Genomic DNA, 23,094 nt, shown 5'->3' with positions numbered 1-23,094 from the left:
AGGTCTAGAGACTATCAAAAGAGTCAAGGCCACCTTGCATGTTGACCAGGAAGCAACTTTGTGATTCTGCAAGGCCCGCCAGAGCCAATTACCTTACAGACAAATGTACAGGCAGAAATTGGAAAGCTGGAAAGTAAAGGAATCATCAAACAGTCCAGTTTGCAGAATGGGCAGCATCAGTCATATCAATTTTGGAGCCCAACAGGTAGGATTGCCTTTGTGGAGATTTTAAACAAACACAAAATGCTTTTCGAAAAATGCTCAATACCTCATTTAGTGGATTAAAATGCAAAGTTAGCGGGGGTGGGGGGGCTGTCCTTCACGAAGCTGGATATAAGCCATGCATACTTGCAATTGTAGTTGGATGAGGATTCCCAGAAATATAACTGCAATTAATATCCATAAGGGTTTGTACCAGTATATGAGACTGCCAATTGAGGTACTGTCAACCTGTGCAATTTTTCAGTGCACAGTGGAGGACAGTTTATAAGGTCTACCCCAGGTCACCATTTATTTAGATGACATGTCAATGACAGGGAAGACCATAAGGAGCACTTAAGAGAGCTTGGACATAGTCCTAAATGTAACTCCCAGGCGAGCCTATGCCTTAGGAAGGAAACAAAATGTGTTCCAGGCACCCCAAGTGATCTACTTGGGCTACAGAATCAACAGGACTAGATTACACCTATTAGAAAGTAAAGTGAGGGCGATCAAAGATGCCCCTGCTCCCACATCAGTATCGGAGCTTAGGTCTTTCCTTGGCCTGGTGAACTATTATGGAAAGTTTATACATAACCCAGCCTCCATCCTGGCACTTTTGTATCAACTTTTAAAAAAAGGGTCAGCCTTGTAAATGGTCATGTAGCCAAGCCAGAGCTTTCAGTGAAGTCAAGAAACAGCTATCATCTTCCAAGGTGTTGGCATACCATGATCTCAAGCGATTATGGGGGAGTTTTAGCTCACTGGTTACTGATGCCCCAATGAAGAGTAATGCCCAATAGCATTTGCATCCAGGACTTTGACTGAAGAAGAGCGTTACAATGCCCAGATAGAGAAGAAAAGTTTGACAGTCATATTTGGAGTCAAAAAGTTCCATCAATACCTTTACAGATGTAAATTTATAATAAAAACAGACCAGAAAACCCCTACTAGGTCTATTTAAAAAGGACAAGGCGGTGTCATGCGCAGAATCAAGCCAAATTCAGTGGTAGGCTCTAATAGTAAGGGCATATAATTACAAGTTAGAACACCATCCTGGAGGGCAAGTAGCAAGTAGATATATTCAGCTGGTAGGTACACCACCAGTGGTACTGCCACTGAAAGAGTCCATAATGATTTTAAATTTTCTGGACACATTTTCAATCACAGCTGACAATGTCAGAAATATCTGGTCCTAGCAAAACTAAAACAGCTGGTAGTGATGGGGGAAACCAAAAGGGTCATCACAACCAGAATTGAAACCTTTTTGGACCCGGAGCGACCAAATTGCCGAAGACTACAGCATATTATTATGGAGAACAAGAATGATTGTCCCGAGCAAAGGTCACCTCCAGACAGTGGCTGAATAGACAATAGGTGCAGGAGTAGGCCATTCTGCCCTTCAAGCCTGCACCACCATTCAATATGATCATGGCTGATCATCCTTAATCAGTATCCTGTTCCTGCTTATCTCCATAACCCTTGATTCCACAATCCTTGAGAGCTCTATCCAACTCTTTCTTAAATGAATCCAGAGACTGGGCCTCCACTGCCCTCTGGGGCAGAGCATTCCACACAGCCACCACTCTCTGGGTGAAGAAGTTTCTCCTCATCTCTGTCCTGAACTTTACTAATGTCATCCAGGAGTTTCTAAAATGAAGATGATGGCAAGAACCTATGTCTGGTGGCCAGGACTGGATGCAGATAGAGCTATGTTGGTGGGGTATTGCCTGGAGTGCCAAAAAGGACAAAACTTACAGCCAGTTACTTCTCCATTTTGTGGGACTGTCCGGGTGAACCCTGGACTTGGTTTCACGTCAACTAGGCAAGCTCTTTCATGGGCTCAATGTTCTTAATCATTGTGGATGACCACTCAAAGTGGCTAGATGTGCATAGTATTCATTCATCATACACAGGAATGATACTAGAAAAACTGCACACATCTTTTGCCATATATGGACTCTTGGAAGTGTTGGACACAGATAATGGATCACTGTTTACCAGCAGGGCATTTGAGTATTTCCTAAAGTTGAATTTCCAGCAGAGTTGTTAATGGGAAGAAAACGCTGTACCAGATTAAATCTGATCTTCCCGGACCTGGGGGGGTGGAGCGTGAAATGGCATCAGGAATGCCAATGCAGGACACAATACTCTGCTAAGCAAGAAAGACAGGTTACTTCAGGAACCATAGGAATGGTCCTGCATGAGTAAGAGGCATGCTCAACGTGAGGTCAGATCCAGAGATGTATAACATCTGAGTAGGTGCAATAGTTCTGAACAAGTACGTGGAACATATGAAACTTACAAACTTGCAAACAGTGAGGGGGGGGGGGGGGGGAGGTAATATGCCTGCCTCCTTGACTGCCTTTCTAACCATTATGGAACTCATGGGTTCTCCCTCTCATGTGTTGAAGATACCTCGGAATCTGAAATGAGCATGGCGCATGTCGTTACCTTTGTTGCCTGAAGAGGAGAGTGAATTCCTTACGAGACACACTGAGTGCAAGAGGTGATTGTACACCGCCCACATCAAAGGCAGAATTGGAGGAACCTGACCTGGTGCTGAAACACCCCAGGACGAGCTAGGAAAAATAAGAACTAGCCCATATCCTCAGACTCAGAGGCAGAGGGATGTTTTGATTACAACAAGATAAACCAGGCGGATCTCATAGAATATGAGTGCCTTGATTGGGGTTTTTATTCTGGTCCAATCAGGGAACCCTTGCTGATTGACATAAATATGAGTGTCACACGCAGCAGTCCCCTGCAACCGCAGACTGCGGTGGTTCACGGACTCCCAGCCCAACTGCTTGTTCTGTGGAGTCCGTGGACCATGTATATATTGGGTGTGGGCGTTTGCACTCCCTTTTTGATTTTCTCAAAAACCTCCTCCTCCTCTGCTTTTGGTTGCACTTCAGTCCCACGCTCCTGATCTTTGGGCACCCGGTACGGAGGAGGGAGGGCAGGTCTGAAGACCTCCTCATGGGTCTGCTCCTGGGCCCGCCCACCATCACCTGATAAACCAGGGGCGGGACTGCCTGCCCCTCTTCCGCGGCTACGTTAGAGCCCGGGTGTCCTTGGAGAAGGAGCACGCGGTGTCGACCAACACCCTGGAGTTGTTCAGGGAGAGGTGGGCGCCGCAGGGAGTGGAGTGCATCATTTCTCCCTCCAACTCTATTTTGATTTAGTCCCTACCCTCCCCTTCACTGTTTTGATCACACAGCATTGCCCTTTGATGTGAAGGGCACTGCTTGTCACTGGCCACCCGGGTGTTTTCCTATCTTCCTGGTGGTGGAAATTGAATAAAGGTTGGTGCACTTTGTGTCTTTCACTGTGTCTCACACCTGCACACACACACCATGGGTGCTGGGGAAAAAATAAGCACTACCGCACTTAGGTGGTAGTGTGGGGGTTTAATAAAAAAAAAGTAAACCAGGGGCGGGGCAGGAAGTGACACGGCTGACCCTCCCCACCCTGGCCATGCCCCCTGTCTTCCCCCAGCCAATCGTATTCCCGGAAAGGCTGGGGGGAGGGACTTCGGGCCCCATGACCACCAAGGCGGACGGGGAGGGGAAGACCCATAAATTCCCCCCTGTCTCTCTGGGGAAGAGGCGTCGGCCCTTGAAGGGGAGAGACATTCCAGCAGTGTGCTGGCGGTGCTACACCTCTCCAGGGGACGAGCCAACGGTGCCTCTTGACTGTCCTGCACTGCGGCCTGATCTACCCAAACCCCCAGGGGCTACAGCAGGGCCGCCTGCTGCCTCAACTCCTCCGGCCCCTGGGGAGGACTTTAATAACCACGCGGGCCGTGGTGCGGGCGACAACGGCGAACCCTTTGCTGGGTCGTCGAGCGGTGGAGGGGAGGAAGGTGTTATCCTCGCTCCTCCCTCCCAGACTGTTTTTCTGGGTGCCTTGGCCCTGGGGGAGGACCTTTTCCCCGAGGAGCCGGGGGTCCCGGTGTCGGGAGAGGAGCGGAGCCCCGAGCCTCTGCCGCCTGACGACCTGAACTTGGGGCGTTCTGGGAAGGGGTGCGCTGAGGAAGGTACCACCGGTGACCCTGGGGGTGGGGTCGCCGGGGGTTTGAGGCTGGTTGGCGGCGCTGGACCAGCCCCCATCCTCTCGGTGGGGGAGGGGTCGGTGACCGAGGGCGACCTCCCGGAGGAGGGTTTGGGATCGGTGGCGGACACCGGGGACGACGTGGACTCTGTCTGCAGTGACATTTTTGAGTCCCAGGTGCCCCCCACCAATCTCCCCCTCATCCCCCTCGAGGAACTCCGGGAATTTGTCAAGGAAACTCTGAGTCGCCGGAATAGAGCCCAACTGGCGCTCGACCGCTGGAGCTCATTCAAAAGAGTTTACTGGTCGGCCCACACTGCTCGCCAGGCGCCTGGGCTCGACGTGAATGAGCAAAAGCGAGTCAGGAACTTCCTGGGGGCACTCCTGGTGAGGGCGAGGGACTTCTGTGCCCCTCCCTTGTCCTCCCAGTAAATGTGTGTATATATAGGTTTTTAACTGTACTGGTGGTGGTTGCACAATGCTTCCGACATGGATCCAGCTTCAACATCAACGGCAGCAGGGAGTCACAGCGCAGATTCCAGACCCTCTCGGTCCTTCGGGACGGGAGGTATGCAGTGTGCTTCCTGCGAGAAACCCACACTACCCCGGGAGACAAAGCCACCCGGCTCCTGGAGTGGCGTGGGGGGGTCTACATGAGTCACCTCACCCGCAGATCTGGCGAGGTGGCTATTCTGTTGCCCCGCATTTTCAGCCGGAGATCTTGGGGGTCAGGGAGCCTGTGCCAGGCCGTTTGCTTCACCTGACGGTTCGGCTGGGGGGCGCAGTGCTTCACTTGGTGAACGTCTACGCTCCCCTGGCCGGGCCAAGGCAAGCGAGCTTCTTCGGAGAAGTGTCCGCTCATCTCGTCTCCATCGATGAGAACCAGTGCGTTGTCCTCGGGAGAGATTTTAACTGCGTCCTCGAGGGCAGGGACCATGGGGGTGCCTGCACTGGTTGGGCGTCGGGGAGGAGGTTGGGGGACTTGGTCAAGTCCTTCGATCTGGTGAACGTCTGGCGGAATCTCCATCCCGACTCCATCGCCTTCACCTTCGTACGCGGGGCGTACGAAGAGAAGAAGGCCGCGCTCCGGGACCTGCAGCTCGTCGGGGCTCGGGGCGCGTACGTGAGGTCGTGGATCCAGCTCCTCCAGGACCTTGACCGCGGCTCCCCCTTCTTCTACTCGCTGGAAAAAAGGCGTGGCACCCGTCAGCAGCTCCTTGTGCTGCTGGCCGACGACGGGTCCCTCGTCTCGGATCCGGAGGGCATCAGGGCCCACGTCCGAAACTATTACACGGCTCTGTTCTCTCCAGATCTGTCCAGCGAGGCAGGTCACGGTCGAGGAACAGGAACTGCGTGTCGTAGTTGAGGTAGACGTCCAGTACGTGGCCACCGCCATCCGACGCCTTAAAACGGCGGTGCTCGGACCTGACGTAGTGCACCAGTTGAAGGACGCTCAGGTGTGCGGTGGGATCCCGTCCGCGCTCACACCAGCCCAGACAGAATTTCATGTTGGCCCCAAGGTCCCGTACTTCCCGCTGGAGCCTGTGCCCCACAACCTGAGCTGCCTCCGGAATTTTAATTTTGTTCCCTTCCAGGGGGTAAAAAGGCGGGCCCAAATAGACCTGCTGCACACCGTCCACCCGGCCACCCGGGTGTTTTCCTATCTTCCTGGTGGTGGAAATTGAATTAAGATTCGTGCACTTTGTGTCTTTCACTGTGTCTCACACCTGCACACACACACCATGGTACTGGTGAAAGAATAAGCACTACCGCACTTAGGTGGTAGTGTGGGGGTTAATTAAAAAAAAAATATGAGTGTTGCACGCAGCAGTCCCCTGCAACCGCAGATTGCGGTAGTTCACGGACTCCCAGCCCAACTGCTTATTCTATGGAGTCTGTGGACCATGTGTATAATTGGGTGTGGGCGTTTGCACTCCCTTTTTGATTTTCTTAAAAACCTCCTCCTCTGCTTTTGGTTGCACTTCAGTCCCACGCTCTTGATCTTCGGGCACCCAGTAAGGAGGAGGGAGGGAAGATCTGAAGACCTCCTCGTGGGTCTGCTCCTGGGCCTGGCCAAACTGGCCATCAACAGGTCCAGGCGGCGGGCTGTGGAGGGGGTCGTTAGGGCCAACTGCCTGCCCCTCTTCCGTGGTTACGTTAGAGCCCGGGTGTCCTTGGAGAAGGAGCATGCGGTCTCCACCAACACCCTGGAGTTGTTCAGGGAGAGGTGGGCGCCGCAGGGAGTGGAGTGCATTATTTCCCCGCCAACTCTATTTTGATTTAATCCCTGCCCTCCCCTTCACTGTTTGATCACACAGCATTGCCTTTTGTGAAGGGCACTGCTTGTCACTGGCCACTAGGGTGTTTTCCTTTCTTCCTGGTGGTGGAAATTGAATAAAGATTTGTACACCTTGTGTCTCTCACTGTGTCTCACACCTGCACACACACATGGGTGCTGGGGAAAAAATAAGCACTACCGCGGTTAGGCGGTAGTGTGGGGGTAAAGAAAGAGAAAAAAATACATAAATGAGTGTCGCACGCAGCGGTCCCCGGCAACCGCAGACTGCGGTGGTTCACGGACTCCCAACCCCACTGCTTGTTCTGTGGTGCTGTGGAGTCCGTGGACCATGTATATGTTGGTGTGGGCATTTGCATTCCCTTTTTGATTTTCTTAAAAACCTCCTCCTCTGCTTTTGGTTGCACTTCCGTCCAACGCTCCTGTTCTTTGGGCTCCTGGTACGGAGGAGAGAGGGAAGGTCTGAAGACCTCCTTGTGGGTCTGCTCCTGGGCCTGGCCAAACTGGCCATAAATGGTCCAGGCAGCGGGCCGTGGAGGGGGTCGTTAGGGCCGACTGCTGCCCCTCTTCCGCGGTTACGTTAGAGCTCGGGTGTTCCTGAAGAAGGAGCACACGGTGTCCACCAACACCCTGGAGTTGTTCAGGGAGAGGTGGGCGCCGCAGGGAGTGGACTGTATTATTTCCCCCTCCAATTCTATTTTGATTTAATCCCTGCCCTCCCCTTCACTATTTGATCACACAGCATTGCCCTTTGATGTGAAGGACACTGCTTGTCACAGGTCACTCGGGTGTTTCTTTTCTTCCTGGTGGTGGAAACTGAATAAAGATTTGTGCACCTTGTGTCTTTCACTGTGTCTTACACCTGCACAAAAAAAACAGGAGCGTAATAATTTTTTAAGAAGTAGAAAAGAAAGTAAATTAACAGGAAAGTAAGAAATAAAAATGAGTGTCAGATGTTCTGCTGACACCAAGAGAGTTGGATTAGTGTCAAGGTCTCTCCACATGTAAATAAAGTGTGACTTGGTGATGGGATACTGGCCTCTGTAGAGTTATTTCAATAAGGAGCAGAATTAGGTCTTCAGCCCATCGATCCTGCTCTGCCATTGATCATGGCTGATATATAGGTTCCCTATGGATCAGTACTAGGATCTATATTAATGACATAGCCATGGCAAAATTCAAAATATGTGAAGGACACAAAACATGAGAGTATTCTAAATTGTAGAGAACAGAATGACAGACTTCAAAAAATCAGAGATAGGTTTGCAGAATGGAGGGCAGCTTGGCAAATGAAATATAAGGCAAAGTAGTGTGAAGTTACATATATATTGTTTGAGAACAGGGAAAGGAAAAATGAAACAAACATATAATTCTAAAGGATGCACAGGAGCCCCAGGGCTGCTATTTCATTAGAGAGAAATGACTGGTGATGGTTTATTATGAAGGTCACCATACCACACTCTTCACGCTATGTTTTTCCAGCACCACATTTTTCAGGCTGTGTTTTTCCAGCACCACACTCCTCGGCTGTCCATTTCCAGCACCACACTATTCGGGCTGTGCATTTCCAACACCACACTCTTTGGGCTGTGCTTTTCCAGCGCCACACTCTCTTCGGGCTGTGCTTTTCCAGCACCACACTCTTCAGGCTGTGCATTTCCAGCACCACATTCTTTGCGCTGTGCCTTTTCAGCACCACACTCTTTGGGCTGTGCTTTTCCAGCACCACACTCTTTGGGCTGTGCTTTTCCAGCGCCACACTCTTCGGGCTGTACTTTTCCAGCGCCACACTCTCTTCGGGCTGTGCTTTTCCAGCGCCACACTCTTCGGGCTGTACTTTTCCAGTACCACACTCTTCAGGCTGTGATTTTCCGGCGCCACACTCTTCGGGCTGTGCTTTTCCGGCACCACACTCTTCGGGCTGTACTTTTCCAGTACCACACTCTTCAGGCTGTGATTTTCCGGCGCCACACTCTTCGGGCTGTGCTTTTCCGGCACCACACTCTTCAGGCTGTGCATTTCAAGCACCACATTCTTTGCGCTGTGCCTTTTCAGCACCACACTCTTTGGGCTGTGCTTTTCCAGCGCCACACTCTTCGGGCTGTGCTTTTCCAGCACCACACTTCAGGCTGTGCTTTTCCGGCGCCACACTCTTCGGGCTGTGCTTTTCCAGCACCACACTCTTGCCACACTCTTCGGGCTGTGCTTTTCCAGCACCACACTCTTCAGGCTGTGCTTTTCCAGCACCACCCTCTTCAGGCTGTGCTTTTCCGGCGCCACACTCTTCGGGCTGTGCTTTTCCAGCACCATACTCTTCAGGCTGTGCTTTTCCGGCGCCACACTCTTCGGGCTGTGCTTTTCCAGCGCCACACTTCGGGCTGTGCTTTACCAGCACCACACTCTTCAGGCTGTGCTTTTCCGGCGCCACACTCTTCGGGCTGTGCTTTTCCAGCACCACACTCTTTGGGATGTGCTTTTCCAGCACCACACTCTTCGGGCTGTGCTTTTCCAGCACCACACTCTTCAGGCTGTGCTTTTCAAGCACCACACTCTTCGGGCTGTGCTTTACCAGCACCACACTCTTCGGGCTGTGCTTTTCAAGCGCCACACTCTTCGGGCTGTGCTTTACCAGCACCACACTCTTCGGGCTGTGCTTTTCCAGCACCACACTCTTCGGGCTGTGCTTTTCCGGCGTCACACTCTTCGGGATGTGCTTTTCCAGCACCACACTCTTCGGGCTGTGCTTTTCCAGCACCACACTCTTCGGGCTGTGCTTTTCCAGCACCACACTCTTCAGGCTGTGCTTTACCAGCGCCACACTCTTCGGGCTGTGCTTTTCCAGCGCCACACTCTTCAGGCTGTGCTTTTCCGGCGCCACACTCTTCGGGCTGTGCTTTTCCAGCACCACACTCTTCAGGCTGTGCTTTTCCAGCACCACACTCTTCAGGCTGTGCTTTTCCAGCACCACACTCTTCGGGCTGTGCTTTTCTGGCGCCACACTCTTCGGGCTGTGCTTTTCCAGCACCACACTCTTCGGGCTGTGCTTTTCCAGCACCACACTCTTCAGGCTGTGCTTTACCAGCACCACACTCTTTGGGCTGTGCTTTTCCAGCACGACACTCTTCAGGTGGTGTTTTTCCAGCACGACACTCTTCAGGCTGTGCTTTTCCAGCACGACACTCTTCAGGCTGTGCTTTTCCAGCACGACACTCTTCAGGCTGTGTTTTTCCAGCACCACACTCTTCAGGCTGTGTTTTTCCAGCACCACACTCTTCAGGCTGTGTTTTTCCAGCATCACACTCTTCAGGCTGTGCTTTTCCAGCACCACACTCTTCAGGCTGTGTTTTTCCAGCACGACACTCTTCAGGCTGTGTTTTTCCAGCACGACACTCTTCAGGCTATGCTTTTCAAGCACCATACTCTTCAGGCTGTGTTTTTCCAGCATCACACTCGACATCGGCTGTGTTTTTCCAGCATCACACTCTTCAGGCTGTTCTTTCTAGTACCACACTCTTCAGGCTGTCCTTTTCCAGTACCACACTCTTCAGGTTGTGTTTTTCCAGTACCACACTCTTCAGGCTGTGTTTTTCCAGCGCCACCCTCTTTGGGCTGTGCTTTTCCAGCACCACACTCTTCAGGTTGTGTTTTTCCAGCACCACTCTCTTTGGGGTTTGCTTTTCCAGCTTCCCACTCCTCAGGGTGTGCTTTACCAGCACCCCACTCTTCAGGCTGGGCTTTACCAGCACCCCACTCTTCAGGCTGGGCTTTTCCAGCACCACACTCTTCAGGCTGTGCTTTTCCAGCACCATACTCTTCAGGTTGTGTTTTTCCAGCGCCACACTCTTCAGGCTGTGTTTTTCTAGTACCACACTCTTCAGGCTGTGTTTTTCCAGCACCACACTCTTTGGGCTGTGCTTTTCCTGCACCACACTCTTCAGGTTGTGTTTTTCCAGTGCCACTCTCTTTGGGGTGTGTTGTTCCAGCACCACACTCTTCAGGCTGTGCTTTACCGGCACCACACTCTTCAGGCTGTGTTTTTCCAGCATCACACTCGACATCAGCTGTGTTTTTCCAGCACCACACTCTTCAGGCTGTGCTTTTCCAGCATCACACTCAACATCAGCTGTGTTTTACCAGCGCCGCACTCTTTGGGCTGTGCGTTTCCAGCACCACAGTTGTGTTTTTCCAGTGCCACTCTCTGGGGTGTGTTTTTCCAGCATCCCACTCTTCAGGCTGTGCTTTTCCAGCACCCCACTCTTCAGGCTGTGCTTTTCCAGCACCCCACTCTTCAAGCTGTGTTTTTCCAGAACTACACTCTTCGGGCTGTGCTTTACCAGCGCCACACTCTTTGGGCTGTGCTTTTCTAGCACCACACTCTTCAGGTTGTGTTTTTCCAGCATCACACTCCTTGGGCTGTGTTTTTCTAGTACCACACTCTTTGGGCTGTGCTTTTCCAGCACTACACTCTTCAGGCTGTGCTTTTCCAGCACCACACTCTTTGGGCTGTGCTTTTCAAGCACCATACTTTTCAGGCTGTGTTTTTCCAGCATCACACTCTTCAGCCTGACCTTTTCCAGCACCACATTCTTTGGGCTGTGTTTTTCCAGCACCACACTCTTCAGGCTGTGTTTTTCCAGCATCACACTCAACATCGGCTGTGCTTTACCAGCACCACATTCTTTGGCCTGTGTTTTTCCAGCACCACACTCTTCAGGCTGTGCTTTACCAGCACCACCCTCTTCAGGCTGTGTTTTTCCAGCACCACACTCTTCAGGCTGTGCTTTACCAGCACCACCCTCTTCAGGCTGTACTTTTCCAGCGCCACACTCTTCAGGCTGTGCTTTTCAAGCACCACCCTCTTCAGGCTGTGCTTTTCCAGCACCACACTCTTCAGGCTGTGCTTTTCAAGCACCATACACTTCAGGCTGTGTTTTTCCAGCATCACACTCGACATCGGCTGTGTTTTTCCAGCATCACACTCTTCAGGCTGTTCTTTCTAGTACCACACTCTTCAGGCTGTCCTTTTCCAGCACCATACTCTTCAAGCTGTGTTTTTCCAGCGCCACACTCTTTGGGCTGTGCTTTTCCAGCACCACTCCTCAGGGTGTGCTTTACCAGCACCCCACTCTTCAGGCTGGGCTTTACCAGCACCACACTCTTCAGGCTGTGTTTTTCCAGCGCCACACTCTTCAGGCTGTGTTTTTCTAGTACCACACTCTTCAGGCTGTGTTTTTCTAGTACCACACTCTTCAGGCTGTGTTTTTCCAGCGCCACACTCTTTGGGCTGTGCTTTTCCAGCACCACACTCTTCAGGTTGTGTTTTTCCAGTGCTACTCTCTTTGGGGTGTGTTTTTCCAGCATCCCACTCTTCAGGCTGTAGTTTACCAGCACCACACTCTTCAGGCTGTGCTTTTTCAGCACCACACTCTTCAGGTGTTTTTCCAGCGCCACACTCTTCAGACTGTGTTTTTCTAGTACCACACACTTCAGGCTGTGTTTTTCCAGCACCACACTCTTTGGCTGTGTTTTTCCAGCATCCCACTCTTCAGGCTGTGCTTTTCCAGTACCCCACTCTTCAAGCTGTGTTTTTCCAGAACTACACTCTTCAGGCTGTGCTTTACCAGCACCACACTCTTCAGGCTGTGCTTTACCAGCACCACACTCTTCAGGCTGTGCTTTTTCAGCACCACGTTCTTCAGGTTGTGTTTTTCCAGCGCCACACTCTTTGGGTTGTGTTTTTCCAGTACCACACTCTTCAGGCTGTGCTTTTCAAGCACCATACTCTTCAGGCTGTGTTTTTCCAGCATCACACTCGACAACGGCTGTGTTTTTCCAGCATCACACTCTTCAGGCTGTCCTTTTCCAGCACCACACTCTTTGGGCTGTGCTTTTCCAGCACCACACTCTTCAGGTTGTGTTTTTCCAGTGCTACTCTCTTTGGGGTGTGTTTTTCCAGCATCCCACTCTTCAGGCTGTAGTTTACCAGCACCACACTCTTCAGGTTGTGTTTTTCCAGCGCCACACTCTTCAGACTGTGTTTTTCTAGTACCACACTCTTCAGGCTGTGTTTTTCCAGCACTACTCTCTTTGGCTGTGTTTTTCCAGCATCCCACTCTTCAGGCTGTGCTTTACCAGCACCCCACTCTTCAGGCTGTGCTTTTTCAGCACCACGTTCTTCAGGTTGCGTTTTTCCAGCGCCACACTCTTTGGGCTGTGTTTTTCCAGTACCACACTCTTCAGGCTGAGCTTTACAAGCACCACACTCCTCAGGCTGTGCTTCAGGGAAAGTGGAAGATTGAGAAGGAAAGTCCTTCATGGTAACTTTAGTGGGAATCAAACCCATGTCATTGGTATAATTCTGCATTGCAAATCAGCTGACCAGTCAACTGAGCTAACCAACCCCCTTAAAGCAGAGGGATTGGAGATTTGTTTATTTTTGGCACGAATAAACAGTCAGTCATCTCAAATGATAGGAGCACTAATTACTGTAAAAAAATTCTTAACTTTTAATTAAAAGATCATATCCTAAGTCAGTGATGCATACTCATTTCCCCAGCATTCATGATGCAGAGAGCCTCAAAAGCACTAGAGGATACTCCCTGCTTCTTTCCAGAGACTCCCTGACATCAATGTAGCCACAAGAGAGAGACAGAGAGTCAGGCTGGACAAGCACCACAACCTGGACCTGTTAATGGCCACTTTGGCCAGGGGAATATAGATATTTCCAAAGCAACCTGTTCAAAAAAGGTTATTATGCACCTCTTGAGCAAGTTTTGTTTTACTCATTCAAAGTATGTGAGCATCACTGGCTAGGCTAGAATTTATTGTGCACCCCTAATTGCCCAAAGGCAGTTAAGAATCAACCACATTACTATGGGTCTAGAGTCACATATAGGCCAGACCAGGTAAGGATGGCAGTTTCCTTCCCTAAAGGACATTAGTGAACCAGATGGGTTTTTCCTGACAATCAACAATGGATTCATGGCCATCACTGGACTCTTAACTCCAGGTATTTATTGAATTCAAATTCCACCATCTGCGGTGGCAGGATTCAAACCCCAGTCCCCAGCACATTACATAGATCTCTGGATTAACAGTCCTTCGATAATGCCGCTAAGCCATTGCCTCCCCTAAGGTGGACTTAAATCCAAGCCTCTTGGCTCAAAGGTAAGGAGATTACCACTGTGCCAGAAGAGTCATACAATTTGGAGATCTACTCTCATTGAAACAAATTAAACCAAATTAATCAGAATAACAAGTGAAATTTTTTCAAAGATCCAACATCACAAAACTAAAAGCTTTATGATAAGCTTATAAAATGTAATCAAAACAATTTTTAGGAAGGGGAATAACCCAGTCTAGCCCCTATCCCAGTCAGAGGCTAGCAGTGCTCCAGTGCCCGCCAGTATCTTCAGGAGTGGTGGCAGCTGCCAACAATGAACCCTCCAAAAATGCAGGATACTGGAGGGACTCAGGTTGCAGGTGAGTGATGGGGGTCATGAGGAGGGGCTTCCTGGCTGGGACGAAAACGGCAGTCAGAGGGAAGGGCAGGAAATGACTTTCAGCATGCCATTCCTCCCTGATGTCAGGTCTCTCAATCAGGCACTCAAGTGCCTTTGAACAAAGGACCCTCCTGGGAGCTGAGGTTTGCTTTTCAGGCTTCCTGTATGGTTCAAATCTGAAGGCAACAGGAGGAGACCTTCAAGTGAGTTTAATTAGTGTCCAGGCAGGAAAGCTGTTAATGAGTCTTCCTGCCCAGACTTAACTGGATGGAGCCACAAAGGCAGTGGGATATCCACTCCATAACTCCTGCTTGATTAAATACGCCCTCCCTCCAAACTCACTGCTGGGGTATATTCAATTCAGCTGCATATTTTCACAAGTTTTTGATTTGAATTCAGATTAAATGTGAAATCATTAGGTTTTACATCTGTCTACTATAAAAAATGATGTTCTTTAAGCTACATGGTTCCACAATATCAGATACTTTGTTAAACCTAAGAAAGTTAGTATCAAATGCTACTTACTTTTAGAGATTGCAGAGTCCTAGGATCAAAGAGCAGCTTCTCTCCAAGAGGAAGGCGCTGATTCTCTACATGCAATTCTCGGAGCTCTGTTAATCCCTCCAATTCTTCCACTACAGAAATACAATTGCCACCTAGATACCTACATATAAAAATCAGTGCATTCCTGTAAAAAAGGAGTATATTGCAGACAGAGAATTCCTAGATGCCCCAATGAATGGAAAGATCCTAGAGAAGGAGTTGAAATTTGCTACCAAGGTGAATGGCTTGAGTGGGGAAATTTCCTGATCTAGCAAATTAATCTCAGATGAAAGGTCCAATTAAAGCCAATTTTTACTCTAGGGAACATGGAGGCAAATCATAGTTGGTCACAGTGATTTCAGATCCAGATTTGAAGTAAGCTTGGGTGCAACCAGGGTGGCATGGTCATTGTTTCAGATGCTATTAGGCCCTCCAGCTCTCATAACCTTCACAAACTCTTATCACCCTCACCCAACCTCTATGGCTCCTCTGTGTCAATTCATGCTCCTCAAATCACTCGATATTGCCTCATATTTTGCCAACTCATCCCTCCCATCACTCCTCGTATCCCCGTGGCTCTCCATGCTAGCTCATGCCTCCAACTTATCCCTCATGACCCTTTGGTAACTCCAATACCCGAACCACACTGCCTCAAATGTTCCACGGCACATCTATACTAATACAACTTCATATCTACTCTTCATTCCACATTTCAATCCATTATATCAATCTGTGATTCCCACATTGTGAGCTGAGGCCCTTGGAACAACCAAGAGATTGTCGCACACAAAACTGCACAAAGATGAGTCTAGATTAGAGTGGTGCTGGAAAAGCACAGCAGTTCAGGCAGCATCTGAGGAGCAGGAAAATCAACGTTTCAGTCAAATGCCCTTCATCAGGAATAAAGATGAGTGGCAGGTCAAAGGATATAAAAGAATATAAAAAATAACAGAATGACTAAATCAGGAGGAAGAAATTAGAATAAGAGACTAAACTAGCTAAAATGTAAAAGTAGATAGCAAGAGTTTCTACACGTATTTAAAAAGGAAAACCATAAGCAAAGTGAGTGTTTGTTCTGTAGACAGTGGGAAGTGAATTAATCACAGATAATAAGGAAACTGCAGATGAAATGAACAAATATCTTGATTCTGTATTACTATAGTGATACAAAAATATTCCAGTAATAGCTGTAAATCAGGAGGTGGAAGGGAGAGAGGAACTTAGCAAAGTTACCATCATGAGTGACGTGATATGAAGCAAACTGGTGGAACTGGAGGTCGACAAGTCTCTAAGTCCAGATAGATTTCATCCCAGGATCTTAAAACAGGTTACTAATGAGGTACTAGATGAGTTGATGTTAATTATCCAAAATTCTCAAGATTCAGGAAAGGTTCCATCAGGCACGAAAGGAGGCAGAAAATAGGAAATTATAGGCCAGTTAGCTTGAAAATGTTTGAATTGATCATTAAGGAGATGACAGCTGTGCACTTGGAAAAATTCTAAGTAATCAGCAAGTGTCAGCATGGTTTTGTCAAAACGAAGTCATATTTAACCAATTTATTGGAGCTCTTTGAAGGGATTGTGGATAAAGGGGAGCGTGTAGAAGCTTTTCACCAGATTCACAGAAGCCATTCAATATGGTGCCAAATCAAATGTTATCGCATAGCATACAGGATAATATATTAGCAAGGATAAAGGTTGGTTGCTTGGCAGAAAATATTACGTACATATGGGATTTTTGTCTGATAAACATGAAATGAATAGTGGAATTCCACAGGGTTCTGTGCTGGGATCTCAAATTTTAACAATTTACATCAATGACTTTGATGAGGGGAACAAATGCATGTTAGCTAAATTCACAGACAACACAAAGATAGGTAAGAACATATGGTGTGAAGAAGAAATAAGGAAATTGTAGATGGATATAGACAGCTTGACTGAGAGGGCAAAAATCTGGCATATGGAGAATAGTGTGGGAAAATGTGACCTAGTTCATTTTGGCAGGAAGAATTTTTAAAAAGTCTATTACTTAAATGGAGAACTACTGCAGAATTCTGCAGGTGATTTAGGTGTCCTTGTGTATGAATCACAAAGAGTTAGAACGCGCACAGCAAGTAACCAAGAAGGATAATGGGATGTTATCCTTTATTATGAGAGGAATTCAACATAAAAATAAGGATGTTATGCTTCAGTTATGCAAAGCATTGTTAATACCACATCTTGAATGCTGTGGTCAATTCTGGTTTTCTTACATAAGAAAGGCTGTGAAGGCATGCAGGCAGTTCACAGAAGTTTTACTAGATTGATACCTGGAATGAGTGGGTTCTCTTATGAAAATAAAGTATACAGAGTAGGTTTGTTTCCACTGGAGTACAGAAGAGTGAGGAGTGACTTGATTGGAAAGTATAAGATGCTGAATGGTCTTGTCAAGTTGGACGTTTCTTTATGTGGATGAGTTCAGAATAGGGTGTCACAAAAACAGAAACTGCTGGAAAAGCTCAGCAGGTCTGGCAGTATATGTGGAGAGAAATCAGAACTAATGTTTTGGGTGGAATAACCCTTCTTTAGAACTCAACCTGGGTCACTCAACTTGAATCGTTAACTCTAGTTTCTCTCCACAGATGCTGCTAGATCTGCTTAGCTGTTCCAGCAGTTTCTGTTTCTGTGACACCCTATTCTGAACTCATCCACATAAAGAAACGTCCAACTTGACAAGACCATTCAGCATCTTATACTTTCCAATCAACTGAAATAATTGCAGATGCTGTAAATCAGAAACAAAAACAGAAATTGCTGGAAAAGCTCAGCAGGTCTGGCAGTATATGTGGAGAGAAATCAGAACTAATGTTTTGGGTGGAATAACCCTTCTTTAGAACTCAACCTGGGTCACTCAACTCGAATCGTTAACTCTAGTTTCTCTCCACAGATGCTGCTAGATCTGCTTAGCTCTTCCAGCAATTTCTGTTTTTGTTTCTGATTTACAGCATCTGCAATTATTTCAGTTTTTATTCAGAATAGATTATTTTAAAATTAGTGGTAATCCTCTGAGGACAGAGTTGAGGAGACTTTTTTTCTCAGAACATAACACAACTTTGAAATCCTGTCTGTCTTTAAGGGGGATTGATCTTTGTTAGACAGAAAAAACAAGGGTTTTCGAGGGTAGATGGGAATTTGAAACACACACAGATCATCCATAATACTTTTGAATAATGGAGCAGGCTCGAGAGACTGAAGATTCTACTATGCCCCCTATTTCTTATGTTCGCATATTTGAACACCGTGTTCAAATGACAGCTGCTGGGTTCAAGTTGTGCTCCTGTGTGACTCACAATCTGTCCACTTATTTCTGCCCACACAATTGGATCTCTTGCTTATGTGGCATCCTCTGCATTCAGGTCCCAACCACCAAGTTTAAAGTCCAGATTCTTCCCAAAACCACAAAAATCTGCCCCATGGTGTCAGCAAGACAAGTGATCAGCCCTTCACAGTATAATTGCGAAAGTAAGTCAGGGATTGTTGTGGAAGAATCACTCAATGCTCTATTTTTAAAACATTACCAGGAGACGCAGAACATCCTTCACTAAATTAAACTTTAATCTTGCAAAATCAAAGCTGTGGGAGCCAGAAAAATGTCTTCCTAACTCCCCACAATCTCTATGTTCTCCTGCAATTTACACAGTTATTCTTCCCGCACTTATCTGATGGCATTAGCATACTCAATCATGCTGGCTTGCTTTGCCTTTCTAAACTAATCATAGTCTGCCACACTAGTTTCCTCCATCACATTTAACCTATCACATTACAACACCATCATCTTCAGCATTAGCTCATCTCCCAGTGATTTAACTAACCTATCACAGTGCACTACCATTGTCTGTGACTGGAATTCTGTAACATGATCCTGGGCATGCATTGCAACATTAAGTTAACCACATAGCTGCCAGAATAATTTCCATAGGATCTACCCTCAACCTCCTCCTCGATTCACCTATATTCTATCCATCAGCACTACTACCAAAAGAAAAAATATATAAGATCTATATGTTGACGGTATGCACCTCCACACCACCTCTCTCAACCTCTTAAATGATTCTATATTATCAGACCGCTTGACTAACATCCATACCTTGGACTCCTGCCAAAATTTCCAAAACATTGGAAATATTGACGTCACGTGGTCTCGAGACACTAATCCCATCATCCTCCCTGGCCACAGTCTTAAGTTGATCCAGACTGTTTGCAACTTTATCCTCCTACTTTGGCTGAGAGTTGAACTTCTGATTCCGTATCCTCTCCATCACAAAGATGGAGGGATTGCATCCCTCAGCCTCAGCACATATAGCCAAACCATGCTGTAGTAAACTCCAAACCAACCAACCTATTGTTATCAGTGGCCTCCCATTTTCCACCTTCTTAATTTTGATCTCTAAAAACTCTGCTGCTCATATTGCAGCTTGTATCAAGTCCCATTCACTCAGCATCTCTATAGTCATTGAGCTACATTGACTCACCATAAAGCAAAAATAAAAATAAAAATTTCTAATCCTTGTGTTCAGATTCACTATAAAAATTTTAAATGTTCATTGTACAAATGCTAATAACCCAGGACTGAGCATACATGGCTGGAATTTCCTCTCCTGACACGAGGCACTTTTCCTCCTCCCCTGCCAGGAGGCTGAAACATGAGAGGTGTAGGATCATAACTTCAAAACTTGTCAGGCCATTTGCTTTACCTACCATTTCCCTAGGTTACGAGATGTGGAAAGTTGTAACCCAAAGCATACTGAAAGGGATACAAAGAGACTTGGGAGTTCTAGTCCAGATTCTCTCAAGGTAAACTTGCATGTTGAGTCAGTAGTTAGAAAGACAAATGCAATTATGCCATTTATTTTGAGACGACTTGAATAAAAACACAGGGATGTACTTCTGAGGCTCTATAAGGCTATGGTCAGACTACATTTAGAGTATTGTGCGCAGTTTTGGGCCACATATCTCAGGAAGGCTGTACTGGCCCTGGAGCGTGTTCAGAGGAAGTTAATGAGAATGGTCCCAGGAATGAAAAGCTTAACATGCGAGGACTCTGGGTCTATTGTCAATGGAGTTTAGAAGGATGAAGGGGGAATCAAATTGAATCTTACAGAATACTAAATGCCCGGGACAGAGTAGATGTTGGGAAGATGTTTCCACTGTTAATGGAGATTAGGACCCAAGAGCACAGCCTTAAATGAAAGGGAAGATGTTTCAGAATGGAGATAAGGAGAAACTTCTTCAACCAGAAAGTGGTGAATCTATGGAATTCATTGCCATAGAAGGATGTGGAGGTCAGGTTATTGAGTATATTTAAGACTGAGATAGATAGGTTCTTGAGTATCAAAAAGATCAAGGGTTACAGGGAGAAAGTAGGAGAATGGATTGAGAAACTTACTAGCTATGATTGAATGGCAGAGCATGGTCTTATGTGTGGTACACAGTTTATAATCCCTGGTGGAAATTCAAGTTTCCTTTCCCATGGCATTTTCCTCAAAGTAGGTGGGTTCCTGAGGATCTCCACTAGTCAAATCAGTTTGTGAATCTTGGTGGGGGAAACTTACTTCAGAGACAGGGAGCTTTTGACAAATAAGCTTAAGAAGTCTTGCTCACATTACCTCATATCACCCATGCTCCCTCCACAATCACTTTTATCTCCTACAGAACTGCCATGCCCCCTTCTCTTCTGTTGAAAACCTCGGCCTACTGCATGAGAAGATGGGATGAGGTGCTGCATTTTTGGTAGGCAAATCAGGGCAGGACTTATACAATTAATGAGAAGGTCCTGGGGAGTTTTGCCGAACAAAGAGACCTTAGGGTGCAGGTTTGTAATTGCTTGAAAGTGGCGTCGCAGGTAGACATGGTAGTAAAGAAGGCATTCGGAGATTATGTTGCTGTATGGGACATTGTTAGGCCACGTTTGGAATAATGAATTCAATTCTGGTCTCCCAGCTATAGGAAACATTGTGAAATTTGAAAGGGTTCAGAAAGGATTCACAAAAACGTTGCCAGGATTTGGAGGGTTTGAGCTATAGGGAAAGACTGAATGGGCTGGGGCTGCTTTCCCTGCAATGTCGGAGGCTGGGAGGTGACTTATAGAAGTTTATAAAATCAAGAGGGGCAGGGATAGTGTGAATAGCCAAGGTCTTTTCCCCACAGTAGGCGAGTCTAAAACTGAAGGGCATAGGTTTAAAGTGAGAGGGGAAAGGGACCGAAGGAGCAAATGTTTCATGCAGAGGGTGGTGCATGTATGGAATTAGCTGCCAGAGGAAATGTTGGAGGCTGGTACAATTGCAATAGTTAAAAGGCATTGGATGAATATAGGAAGAGGAAAGATTTAGAGGGATATGGGCCAAATGCTGGAAAATGGGACTAAATTAATTTAGGATATCTGGTTGGCATAGATGAGTTGAACCAAAAGGTCTGTTTCTGTGCTGTATATCTCCATGATTCTATGTTCCTCATCACAGCCTGATCCTGACCCCCACACGTCAAAATTTTGAGGGAGTTTCCAGACATTTAGAAGTTAGGGAAACAATATTGTGAAATTGTGTGATTATGGTTCGTAAGTGAATTTGTCTGGTATTTCACCCAACATCTATTTTCAGTAATCACTACTTGGTCATAGTCACATGTTGTTTGAGACCATTTTGCATGGAAATTGGCTTCTATTTTTCACTACATTAAAACAGTTACTGTACTTTGAAGTAATCAGAACACCTCAAGTTATTAAAAAAAACATATAAATGCAAATTCTTTCTTACCTAAGCTCATCACAATCCATTATTCACACTATATTTTTGTTTCAACTTTAATTTTAGAAAACAAAAGCTAGGATTAGCTTACAATTTAGTGAGGTTTTGCAGCGAGGAGAGATTTGCAATATGTGTTATGTTATTGTTCTGCAGGTAGAGATGGGTGAGATTTATGGCAAAATCTAAGTTTTGAATCTGTGTGATGTTGTTGTCATATAAATATAGAACAGACAGGTTCTTGCATATCGAGAGGTTATCCTGAAACAAAAGGAAAAGCAAACATAGTTTTAGAAAAAAATACTCAACAGATGTAAACAGTATTTTCACTCTTAATCACATGTAGCTAACCATGCTATACTCCTCTGCAATTTCACTCACCATATCTTGCCAAGCAAAGTGGCATTCACATACATGAAAGACATGAAGTTCCAGTACTCGCCTACTAGCTAGCCACAAAAGAGGAAGTGAATAACCTGGCAATTACTGGTCAGTTAGTTTAGTATTTGGAGGTGCCAATGTTGGACTGGGGTGTACAAAGTTAAATCACACAACACCAGGTTATAGTCCAACAGGTTTATTTGGAAGCACCAGCTTTCAGAGTGCTGCTCCTTCATCAGGTGCCACAACCACCTTATGAAGGAGCAGCGTTCCGAAAGCTAGTGCTTCCAAATAAACCTGTTAGACTATAACCTGATGTTGTGTGATTTTTAAGTTAATTTATTGGTTGGGATCCTTCTAGAAACAATAATCTGTGGAAAAAAAAAACAGCAACTTGGATAAACATAAAGGAGAACCAGTATGTATTTGTTCAGGATAAATTGTATTTGACCAATTTAGTTGAGTTTTTGTCAGGGTACAGAGAGTGGATGAAGGCAAAGCAGTTGATAAACTTTTGGACGTCTAAAAAGTGGTTGAAAAAGTACAAGATAATAGCCTTGCTAGTAAACTGAAGCACATGGGATAAAAGGGGCAGTAGCAACATGGATACAAAATTGACTAAGGAATAAGAAAAAGAATTGTGGTAAACGGATGGTATTCAGGTTGAAGGAAGATACACAGTTTAGGATCACTGCCTGTTTTTGATACTCTTTTCATTAATGGCTTGAACTTGGATATTACATAACTTCAAAATGTGCAGATGACACGAACTTGGAAACGCAATTTTAAGAATGCCCATCACACTTACACACACACTTAACCAAGCTTACACACACATATATACTCACACCCACACACTCACATGCACACTCAATCTGTCACTCCCACACGCGCACACATACAAGCTTATGGGATGAATTTGTTTTTGCAGAATTACATTTTATTTTGCTCAAAAACTGCATGAATCCATGTAAAACTATACAGAGGGTTTGTCAGTCTGACATAGCATTGGGACATAGGCAGACTTCACACCTATTGTTTAAAAAGCTGAGCTATCTTGAGAATGTAATTTTAAAAAGTTCTGGGATTTACATATCAAAAACAGAAACCAGCATATCCCATTATAAAAGATGAAAGTTTTAATCTAAGATTGTTTACTGTATCACACCTCCAAAACACACAGTAATTCAATCCCACTTGGAGTTTTCTTGTCATTTATGGGCACCACAATTTAGGAAATATATGAAAGCTTTGGAGAAGGTGTAAAAGAAATTTATTAGAAAGATTATGGGAAGAAGTGATTATAGCTACATGCATAAACTAAAGAAGCCTTACAGCA

The 23,094-nt window shown here is 46.4% G+C and overlaps 1 protein-coding gene across 3 annotated transcripts in view; it reads right to left on the bottom strand.

The window, feature by feature from the left end:
• Positions 1-23,094, bottom strand: part of ppp1r42 (protein phosphatase 1, regulatory subunit 42) — a 60,530-nt gene that overhangs the window by 30,038 nt on the left and 7,398 nt on the right. For all 3 annotated transcript variants that reach the window (XM_043689250.1, XM_043689248.1, XM_043689251.1), the window contains exons 3-4: positions 21,469-21,635; positions 14,578-14,716 (exon numbers count right to left, since the gene is read on the bottom strand). In XM_043689250.1, the coding sequence (XP_043545185.1) occupies positions 14,578-14,716; positions 21,469-21,635 (306 nt within the window). The remainder of the gene's footprint in view (positions 1-14,577; positions 14,717-21,468; positions 21,636-23,094) is intronic.

The sequence above is a fragment of the Chiloscyllium plagiosum genome, chromosome 4 (assembly GCF_004010195.1).
Source record: "Chiloscyllium plagiosum isolate BGI_BamShark_2017 chromosome 4, ASM401019v2, whole genome shotgun sequence".
Taxonomy (NCBI): Eukaryota; Metazoa; Chordata; class Chondrichthyes; order Orectolobiformes; family Hemiscylliidae; genus Chiloscyllium; species Chiloscyllium plagiosum.
This window is presented reverse-complemented; position numbering and strand designations above follow the sequence as displayed.